General features: G+C 53.0%; 1 protein-coding gene across 1 annotated transcript; it reads right to left on the minus strand.

Moving 5' to 3' along the window:
* Positions 1-2,699: 2,699 nt before the first annotated feature.
* NCLIV_030270 (conserved hypothetical protein) lies at positions 2,700-9,563 on the minus strand (the record flags this gene model as incomplete). The annotated part of the gene is made up of 13 exons (XM_003883223.1): positions 2,700-2,786; positions 3,571-3,640; positions 4,058-4,149; positions 4,419-4,634; positions 4,910-4,962; positions 5,375-5,438; positions 6,169-6,270; positions 6,687-6,768; positions 7,315-7,408; positions 7,863-7,959; positions 8,285-8,332; positions 8,649-8,833; positions 9,473-9,563. The coding sequence occupies 13 exons, from the start codon at positions 9,561-9,563 to the stop codon at positions 2,700-2,702; spliced, it is 1,281 nt and encodes a 426-aa protein (XP_003883272.1).
* Between the last annotated feature and the right edge of the window lie 1,509 nt (positions 9,564-11,072).

Raw genomic sequence — 11,072 nt, forward strand, 5'->3', positions numbered from 1 at the left:
CAAAAAAAACCAGCTAGGTGAGAAGACAGCAGAAAAGAGAAAAGGCCCGAGGCATCCTTTGCCTTCGCCTCATCCGGGTGAACAGGGAAAGTGCGCCTAAGGGTTTATCTCCTTCAGTTTTTCCTTGGGTAAACGCTGTTTCTAAAAAAACGTTTGTTTCCCGAAAGGTCGTGGCCATGCATGCGCATGCAGAAAAAACGAGACAGGCAGCAGAAGACACGGGAGAAAGCAGAAGAGAGAAGAACACAAGCAGACGTACAAATACCACTATATGGAGGTATCGAGCCTCACTCCTTTTCCCTGTTCTTCCCTTCCTTCTTTTTCTCCGCCGGCATCCGAGAGGAGCAGTGAGATGAAATCGCGTCGCTGCCGCCAACCGGACGAAACGCGCAAACTTGACTCAGCATCTTTGCGAGAGAAAAACCCGAACAAAGCGTGTGCTCCTGCCTGTTTTTTCGCCTCTTCTGGGCGATTCTTGAAAAGAGGATACACACCAGGGTCTCTGGGAGAGAGAAAGCTGTCGCGCTGACGCAGGAAAGGAGACAAAGTGTCTTTTTGCCTCTGGAGAATTTCAGGCACCGAGGCAAACCGACCGCAACGCTGACCCTCGAAAGAGAGAATGACAAATGGTCCAAGCATTGTGTCTCTTTCTGTTAAGGAAAGCGACAAAGGGGAGCGCATGAGAGGGAGCTATCTGCAGCCGTGATTCTCTGGTGCACTTTGCAGCTCTCTCGTATTGCGTTCACCATTGTCCCAATTACCTCAGTCGTGTCAGGTTTGAGCTTCTATCCCGCCCAATCTAAAAAGTTATGGCTATTTGTTTGATGAGCGGGGTGGTTACGTGAGTCACGCTCTATGCAATCAGTGAAGAATCTCTTGATATCCATATAGGGGGGAGGGGAGGCACGAATAGCGCACAACGTTTTGGGGTCGGCACACGAAGGCTGTGAGTCCTTTGTTTACAGCTCGTGGCGTTACTTTTTCAGGGTCAAGTGCGGCTATATTCAGTCGTTCGAGTTCACACCGGTTTCAGATGGTATGACATTTAGCAGTGCGCCTCTGAAAGTCCAAACGTCGATTGCTCGCGCGCCCTTTTTAGAGTCTCCGCATTTGAGAGAGAGAAGGGGAATGAGGCAACTCGTGAAAAAAAGAAAAGAAAGCAGAGAAACGCAGAGCTGCTCACAACACGTGCTAAAGCACACCTGGCGTTTTCTCTCAGCCTCCTGAACAGGCGTCTCGACCAAAGGAATGTGCACCACACACAGACAGATCTATACACGTATATCAGGAGACACAGATACACAGAGATCAATACACACAAATAAAATATGTAGTTACAGATAGGTAGAGGTAGATATACGGTCACCGAGATGCATACAGAAAGGCATACGTACATGTATATACATATATATATGTATGTATATATATATATATATATATATATATATATATATATATATCCACATAGGGATCCGTATATGTCGGCATGCGTACATAGAGTGGGCTTCCCACCGTAAACATCGTTTTCAGATGATGAGGCAAACGAATGAGGAATATCATTCTCTGTTCTCAGCAAGGCCTTGGATTTAAATTGAACCTTTGCCCTCCTCGGCAACTGTTTGTGTAAGCAGGTTGTTTCTTCATGCACCGCACAAAAATCTCTCTCCTGATGAAAAGAGGGAGAGCAGACAGCATCCGTCGCTCGACGCAGGGATATTCTGAGCGGTTTGAGTTTGTGGCATCTGAAAAAGGCAAGTTGCGGGAGTTGGTTGTGACATCCGCGCATTTACTCGGAAGCAAAAACGGAGACACTCTATGCCCGCAGTTCCTCGCCTGTGCCCGTAAGGCGTTCTTGCCGATGGTCACACAAGCCTGCAACCGGCGCACGCTTCCGCAGCACCTGGCCATCCCTGTAGCCAAACACGGTGACCCTTAGGTGTCGGCTTATATTCTGAGAACCGCCCTGTTCTTGGCTCAGATGCCTGTTTAAGCCTGTGGTCAGTTTGTTTGGAAAACTGGCCGTTTTTCGTGTTTCTCGCGGGTTCTGTAGGGTGGCGCTTCCTCTCGGTTTGCGCCTCATCGTGAAGGAAATCTGCCCCGTTTTCTAAGGATTGAAAAGTGTGTCGCTACAGAAAACGACCTGAACCCAGGGGAGTTCAGTCACCGGGCGCCATCGGAGGAGTCAAGGTCGAGTGCTGCCTACAGGGATTTAGGTTTGAAAGCTGAGAACGTTTTGCTTCTTACACGACCCACGCACGCGATCCGTGTACCGTTAAAGTGACAAGTCTGAGTTGAAGATCCGAGCTACGCGAATCGAGGACTGGTTCTTCCTCGAATTCGACACAGTCTCTTCATCCTTCTTCAACTCCTCTCTGTTCTGTCCCTCTCCTTCGCACTCTGGGGCTTCAGCACCTGTGCGCTTGTTTTTTTCCCCTCAGTCGCCCGCAAGCGTTGCCTTTCCCTCCCGCTCTTCCACTCTCTCCCTTGTCTCCTAGACCTCGCCTCGCTCTTCTCCGCACTTTCCACACACGTGCATGCAGTTGCACACACACGGACATCTCCCTTGACCGGCTCTTCTTCCTGTCTTTTTGTCGGGTATGCGCAGGGGCCTGCAGCAGTGTCTGTACACTGACCAATTTTCTCCCTTCAGGTGAACCTTTCTCTCGAAAGGCGTCTTCTCTGCTCCTGGCAGATTTCGCTCACTCTTCGCCGAGGATCACTTCCGCCACGTCAGGGTCTGGATCGTTGCTCATCTTCGTCTTCATCTTCTGAAGCCACTCCGACGGCTGGTGGAAAGCAAACAGAAGAACAAATGTCGAGGGCACGCGATTACCAAGGTGTCCCCTTTCCCTTGCCATGCTCTCCAGTTCCTTTTTAATCGTCTTCCTCACCCCTTCTCTGCCCCAGACTGGCGGGGCCTCGGCGGCCTTCTCAAGTCTCGACAGAAGAAAACGTCGTTTTTCTACTTCTCTCTATCTCGTTTTCTGTGCTTCGCCTGGCCGAAACGAAGCTCTGGAAGAAGGGCCGAAAAAGGCTCCGCAAAACCCCCAAATCTCCTTTTGACGATTACTACGCTTTTTCCTTCTGGTCTGATGATGGTTCACATCTCGTACACTTGAGAAGAACATCCCGTTCCCGGCCTTTCGTCTTTCTCTGTGTCTGCCTTCCAAATGGATTGAGGGGTCTGGCAAAACGCACTCGGCCTCTTGAGCGTTCTGCAGCTTGCGAAACTTCTTCCTTCCCCGTCCCCCTCGCTCCTTCCCTTTCCTGCGGGGCCGCTGTCCCTTGAAGCCCCGAGAGAACCCGCACGATCACAGACTCCTTCCTTCTCCTTCTCGCTTTTCAGCGTTGGACCTGCGTTTCGCACCGAACTTCCCCAGGCGACTCCTTTCGTGCCTCGCCCCTGTTCCCCTCGCCTCTCTCTCCATTCCTTCTCAGTGCGTGCTACGCGTCTCTTTCTCTCGCTCTCATATCTGTTCTTCCCTCCTTTCCAAGCGTTTCCGACTGTCGCTCCCTCGAGTTCTCTCCTTGCTTTTCCTTTTTCCTTTTCGCGTCCGTGCATGTCCTCACCACGGCACTGGGGAGTTGCCCCGCGGCCTCGTACGCCAGCAAAATCTGGATTGCTTGAGCGGCCGCGTATCTGCGGAGACAAAAGAAGCCGAAACACACTGTAAGGCGACCTCTTCGCATGCGCTTACGTCTGTGTGTGGCTACCGAATCCATCACTTTCACAACAGATCGGATCGGCTTTTACGAGCGGGCTTTTTCCATGTGCGCGCGAGAACAAATCCGCGTGGCAAACCACCCGCCCCGAAATTATGCAAGAAAACAAGAGGGGCCGAGCCGGCGACAAGCCAGGTGGGACGCAAAAAGTAAAGACACGGAGCGCGAGGAGAGGGGGGTAGAAAAAAAGGTGTTTTTCTCCTCTCGCGCTGTCTCTTCTTCCCGTTATGTCTTCGCCAAATTTCGTGTCTCGTCTCGCGACGGTTGGCCACTGTCCCCCCTGCCTCCGGTCTCTTCTCTTTTCCCTCCAGTTCCCAACACCCTTTTGCCTCACCGAGTCTGGGGCACGCGGTCTCCGGCAATGCGCTCCAGGAGAGGCGCAAAGTGCAAGAGCCAAGTCTCCCTCGAGTAGAGATGTTGCAGGCCCTAAAGAAGCAGAAAGAAGAAAAGCCTCTCGATCAAAAGAAGGCAGAGAGGAACGGTGTTTTTCGACGTGGACTTTCAAAGGCCACGCGAGACAAAAACGGGGACAAGAACGCCAAGCCCCGACTTGCTTTCTCCTTTCTTCTCTGCCTGTATATCGTTTCCTTTTCGACCACGATACATCCCATCTTTAGAAAACATGCGAAGCAAAAAACGAGCGAGCCCGCGCGTCTCTTTCGTCGTTTCCCGCTTTTGCTCTCCAGTCGCCTCACCAGGACGTAGCGGCAGACCTCGCCGCGCACAAAGTAGCGTTTGTCGTCTCGCAGCTGTTCGAGAACGGGAAGGATTCGGTCCAAGAGGCCCTCGCGAGCAAGGCGCTCCGCATGCCGAGCCTCTTCTCCGCTCGCGTCTTCCCTGTCGACACTTTCGCCGTCTCGTCCTCGCGCGTGCCGCGCCGCCTTCTGGAGGTGTTCCTGTGCGGGGCGTGCCTACGTGAGAAAAATGAGCGAGAAACGCAAAGTCGAAGGAAGGCAGGAAAATCCGAGAGCGAGCGGCGGGCCGGAAAGGTACGAACTTTGGAACGGCAGAGGTAGGAGAGACAGAAAAGTCGGAGAGACACGGAAAAAGGAGAAGATAGAGGAAGCGGCGAGAGAAGAAGAGCTAGAAAAAAGGGAAAGGCAGCATGAGTTTTTTGGCAGAGAACGAGAGGAAAAGAGAGGAGAGACAAGCTCCGGTAGTTTTTTTTCCTGTGAATACACCTCACGCTCATCACAAGTTGCTCGATGGCGGCAGGGCCTTCTTGTCGGACAGCCCACACTGCAAAGAAAAAAAGGCACATTCGGTCCTTCGGCAGACTCCTCGACTCCACCTGAAACACCGATCTCCTTCAACACACGCCTCGATCGTCTGAGGTTGAAGGCACATGCATTTATAAATCTATCTATCTTCTTGCAGAGCGTCGATACATGTTGACATGCAAGAGTGTTTGGGAGTACCTTACAGATCTAGGTTTTTGCATATTCATCCGGTGGAGTCAATCTAATAGAAGAAGAATAGACTGCCACGAGTTTGCGCCCCTGTTTCTCTCTGTCTTTTCCGTCTTCCGCAGGCGTTCTGTTCCACGTAGCCAGAACGACGCCTCTTCATGTGGTGAACCACGCACGCGCTGCTGTCTCCTGCGGAACGGCTTTGTGTGTAAAGTCGGATGCGTTTCTCTGCTACTTCCTACCGTCATCCTGCATCAGTTGGAGGAGGAGAAGCCAGAGTTGCGTCGCGGTTTCTTCGTCGAGATCCTGGAGACAACGGAAAACGGAGACACCTCAAACGAGAACATCTCCACTCGGGCAGCGCGTGCTCTGTGCCCACACAAGTGCCCATATGTCTCCCGCTCGCACTCGCCATGGTTCTTTTTGCCACAGACAGCAACCAGGCCTCAGTGCTCGGTGTTGTCTCTCGTTTCTCTCAAACAGAGAGACGCGGTGTGCCGCCTTCGCGTCCTCTCGCGTTCGCCGCCGCGAGGCCAAAAGACACACTGCATCGTTCACGAAAAGACAGCCCAAGCATCCACGGACCCTTCGCCTTCAAAAGGCCACGCTCCGCCGCAGCCGGCCTGAAGTCGGACGCCCCCCAGAGCGAGGCTTTTGGACAGGTGTCACCATAATTCTCCATACTCGCCGCTTTCAGACCTTCTCCCGCGAGTGCAGCCCGATCGGTTTTGAAGCGGGTTCAAATCTCGTTGACAGAAAAAGCGTCTGGTGCGCCTCCTCAGGTTAAAAAAGAGAACGGCACAGTTTCACGAAAGACCAGGGGAACTCCTGACCGGTTTCGCCATCGAGCGACAAACCGACAGCACGGCGTCTCCTCCTACCCACCCATGTCTCGAATGTCGGCACGGCGAGAGCGTTTCCTGGCAGCATTCAGCGAGATTGCGGGAAAACGGAGGGAGGGGAGAGAAAAAAGTGCGACGACGAGCCGCGTTTGTTCACGCTTCTTTCTGTCAAAAACAAAAAGTGAGAAACGCACCGGCAGGAGAAGAAGAAGAGGAAGTTTCTGGAGGATGCACGCCCTGACTCGCCAGCGCGACGAGGGGAGATTGACGAGCATATCGAGGCGAGTCAACAGGACCTAAAAACAGCAGAGGGGAAAAACGCACCACACACAGAAAACACACAAAACGCCATACGCACCTCAGATACACATTTGCAAAAGAAACACGCATATAAATATATATATATATATATGTATATATGTATATATATGTATTTGCGTGCTGACGAAGGGAAAGATACATGTGAACACACCGGTAGCCAGAGGAACCAGGGTCATGTATCCTCATGTGAATAAAATCAGGCTTTTATATATGTATGTATACGAGTATAAGTGAAGACGCATTGTCCATATAAATAGAGTGTTTCGATGTATGAAAGACAGGGGAGAGGACGAAGCGATAGCGCAACTGCCAAAGAGGAAAGGCGAGAGGCTCAACAGAGGGAGCGCCGACGGGGGTGGGACTTCCGCGGGGGAGAAGCCTCTGTGGGTACCGAGAGGAAGGAAGGCGGGGGCGAGGCGACGAAGACATGCAGGTGTTCCAGGAAGCACATGGCGACATGCCAGTCGTCCACCCTGAAAAGGAAAAGAAAACGAGAAAAACGCAGTCCCTGAGAAAAAGGCAGAAACGGAAAAGACACCAGAGGAAGAACAACAGGGAGAACAAGAGGGAGAAGAGGAACGAGAACAAAGGGAGAGGAGGAACGAGAACGAGAGAGAGTAGACGGTGAGAGAGAACAAGACATGGGAGAAGGGCGAGAGCAAATCCTGACTGTTTTGTAGAGTGCTTTTTGGCAGCAGTCGGTAGCAAGAGAGAGGCAAAAAGCTGTGAATTCGAAAAAAAACAGGTCGGATTCTTTGGTGTCCCTTTCAGCCGGCAGTTCGCGTTTCCAGGCATCTAAGAATTTCGTTTCTCATCTCTCGCTCGTCTTGCGAATCTGCGATCTGCCAGGGTGTTCCTTCCTAGCTCTTCACATGGAGACAAGCAGCGACGACGAGACGTGTCTCACGATCGCTAGTAAGCAGAGCTCGCGTGTGGCTCATGCATGCACGCAGGACTGCACGTCATGTTTTTTGCCCCGACCGCCCCGACTCTGAAGAGATCACAGAAACGACAGATACCTGAGCAGCGAAAACGCAAAGACTGTCAGTTGCCACTTGTCTTCGTCGATCCTTGCCGCGTCAGCCATCGCACAGAGGGTGGCCATACACTCCACTGCAAAAAGAGAAACATAGAGACACATCCACATATCTGTGAACACACACTCTGGACGTATGGGCCTGCACAAGCATACGCATATGTCTGCATGTGCGCCTCAACGCTCTCACAGGTATAACACGCGTATACCAATATGGACATACAAATACATATATATATATATATATATATATATATATATATATGGATGTGTATGGATATATATACATAGATAGGTAGATAGCGGATACAAAAATATCTATACTTGAGGATATAAAGCGATACAGATATAGATAGACTGAACGACAGAGTGACTGCGCGACATCCGGAAATGCATGCGAAGGTGCCGACGTGTGTGGGAAGGTTGAATCGTAGGAACACGGTGTAACTGATGGATGAACGAGGCGCCTTGTCAGGACGTGGGCGGAAAGGGGACGATCTTTCCTTTCCGCAAACGCAGAGGAAACCCGACCGAGAATTGGAGAATTCTGCGCGATTCCCGCGGCGTTGAAAAGACTTTCGCCCTCTTCCAGGAAAGCCTGAAGAACTCCGGAAGAGTTGCGCGTCATCTAGAAACAAAAAGCAAAACAGAGCCTCCTCTCTTTCTGCATGTGCTGCGAGAGATAGCCTCTCGTTTTTCCCTCTCGTCTGTTACCATTGCCCATCTCTTGTTCAGGTCCGGTTTCCTGTTTCTTCTCCCCTCTTTGTTTCCGCGCCTTCGCTTCTGCTGTCCCTTCCCCGTCTCTGGTTCTGTGTCCCTGTCTGTCCTCTCGCGGTGGAGAATCTGCCTCTTTCCTTTCCTCTGTCGATACGTGCTCGCGCTGTTTTCTCCTGACTTTTTTCGCCTCTCCTGTCTCCCGTTCGCTTCCCGTTCTCGCCTCGAAGCTGACTCACGCTGACGAGCTTGCGTGTGGTTCTAAGAGCCGCTGCCTTGACGTTCAACTGCCGCGCAAGAACAGGGAAGGAAAAGGAAGAGCATGCGAGAGCCGGAGGAAAAACAGGTGAAGTGTACCAGAACAGGAGCCTTGCGAACACGAGAAGGAACACCGAAACCTAAACGGGGACGAGGAATCAAATGACCACCGAGCAAACGACGCGCGCGGCACAACGCAGTGAATCCCGTTTCCCTTCCTCTCGACTCTCTTCTCGACTCTCTCGCACATCTGGGTCTTCCCCTTCATTCTTCTACCTCTCCTCCCCTCCCGTTCTTCTCCGTCTCTTCTTCTCTTCCTCTCCTTTTCTTTCGACTTCTTCGTACGTCTCGGTCCTTGAGGAACTGGATCAAGACGGAGACGAGACAGGTGCCAGGCCCGAGCGCAGCGACCGGCAGGCGTCCGTCGCTTTCGTCTTCCGCCGCGTCGGCAGGGAGTGAGGCGACCAGAAAGCGCCCGAGGCGGTCGAGGGACTCGCAGACGGCGGCGCGAATCCGCCAACTGGGGTCGGCTGAAACAGCGGCGAGCGGCACATACGCGGGAAGTTCAGCGCGAGTTCAACACAACGCAAGAAGGGGACACAGCCGGAAAAGGCAAAAAGACGCGCCTCGAGACTGAACGTCGCGAGAGGCCAAAGGCCAGCCGTGGCCGACGAAAAGAAACCGAGTAAAGAAAGGGTCAGAAAGAAAGAGAAGGAGAGAAAGGAGAGAAGAGAAAGGAGAGGAGAGAAAGGAGAGAAGAGAAAGGAGAAAGGAGAGGAGAGAAAGGAGAGAAGAGAAAGGAGAAAGGAGAGGAGAGAAAGGAGAGAAGAGAAAGGAGAAAGGAGAGGAGAGAAAGGAGAGAAGAGAAAGGAGAAAGGAGAGGAGAGAAAGGAGAGAAGAGAAAGGAGAGGAGAGAAAGGAGAGGAGAGTAAGGAGAGGAGAGTAAGGAGAGGAGAGAAAGGAGAGGAGAGAAAGGAGAGAAGAGAAAGGAGAGAAGAGAAAGGAGAGAAGAGAAAGGAGAGGAGAAAAAGGAGAGAAGAGAAAGGGAAGGAGAGAAAGAGGAAAGAAAGTGGAGAGAAAGAGGAGAGAAAGAGAAGGAGAGACAGGAGAGGAGAGACAGGAGAGGAGCGAAAGGAGAGAAGAGTGCGAGAAGCAGGTCCCTGTTTTACCAAAGAGCATAGGAAGGAGGTTGTCACCGATCGTCCGGAAAGCGGCAGGATCGGTTTCAGCCATTGCTGCGAGGGCCTTGACTCCCTGCATCTTCAGAACTTCCTGCGGGAACACAAAAAAGACAAAACGTCTGTCCACTTAGAAAACGCCGACACGTGTCTCCACAGCAGGAGTTCGTGTCCCGCGTTCACAGCCCGACCTGTCGGCGTGAACGCGGACCCTCGCCGATGCGTCGACACCGACAACGATATACTTATAGCTACCGGTGTACGAAGCTTGCATGTATACATACGCCGCACGCGCACATCTACATTCATACCATATAGCAACCTGCATAGGTGCATGCCTACACACAGGTAAAAACACAGACATACACAATCATATGCATATAGATATGTATGTATATGTATATATATGAATATATCCAGAGATCGATATATGCGCGCCGGAATTGTTGGGTTCCCGCTTTCCCGCCTTGTTCATCGCATGAGTCTCACCGACGAAGCCCTGAGGAAGACATGCACGGCTTCGCAGAGATTGCGCAGGAGGTTCGTGACTTCGTCTGTGCGCGAGTTCTCGCGCCCCGAGGTCTCCTCGGCCGGTCCTCCCTCTTCACGCGCACCGCCACTCTCCGTCGCTCCGCCTCGAGCTGCGCTTTGCGCGTCACGCCCCTGTCGCTGATTCTTTCGCGCATGCACCCTCCGTGCGCAGAAGGCGACAAAGAGCGGTAGCTGTTTGCTTGCCTCCAGTTGGAGAGCCAGGGAGGTCTGGTCGGTCTCCCCAGAAAGGAACCGCGTGAAGGCCTTCACGAGCTTTTCGCGGCTCCGCTCGAGGCCCTCTCGCGCCTCATCCGCCGCGCCGTTCTTTTGGGCGGCTTTTCCCTCTGCAGCCTCGCGACTTGAGAGCACATCCACCGCCACTTGGAGGTGAAAGAGCGCGGCGGGGAGAAGAAGCGCAGCGACCTTCTGCGCCCGCGTGCTGTCGTCAGCAATCAACTGCCATAGGCGGGGCAGGAAGACTGCGTGGAAGACAGCGGCGCTGGTCTCTGCCAGTCTTTCGCGGTCCTGGTGCGGCCGTGCATGCAGCACCGCAGGCGTCTCTGGAGCCGCGAACAGCTCGGCGCTGAAGAGGCGGAAGAAGGCGGCCAAGGCGGTGTCGCGCACGACTTCGTCCGCCGTACAGAGGAGCGCCTGGAGCAGCGAAAAGAGCGAAGAAAGTTCGCAGTGCGAAGGATCAACTCGCGCCGCCAAGACGACCTCCGACGCTCTCGGGAGCCCCTGAGAGAGCAGCGAGTGCACCTCGCGGGCCAGGACTTCGAGAACCAGAGAGTCGTTCTCAGTCTCGACAAACGCTGCAGGCACAGAAAAAGTGGAGATGTGTGTGAGAACTGTGGATGAGCATGCACAAAACGCGGAGCAAGGGAAAGGACAGGGAAAGCAAAGGCCGCATCAGCGACGGCGCTGTCTGTCTGCCTGTCTCTCGGCGCCGGAGAACGCGGAGACAACACCCGAGAGGCAGTCGAGGACGGTTGCCACGCATAAAAGGGCTTTGCATCTCGGCATCTTCGTCGACATGTGGTGAAGTCCACACCCTCTCTCA

The sequence above is a fragment of the Neospora caninum genome, chromosome VIII, assembly GCF_000208865.1.
Source record: "Neospora caninum Liverpool complete genome, chromosome VIII".
NCBI lineage: Eukaryota > Apicomplexa > Conoidasida > Eucoccidiorida > Sarcocystidae > Neospora > Neospora caninum.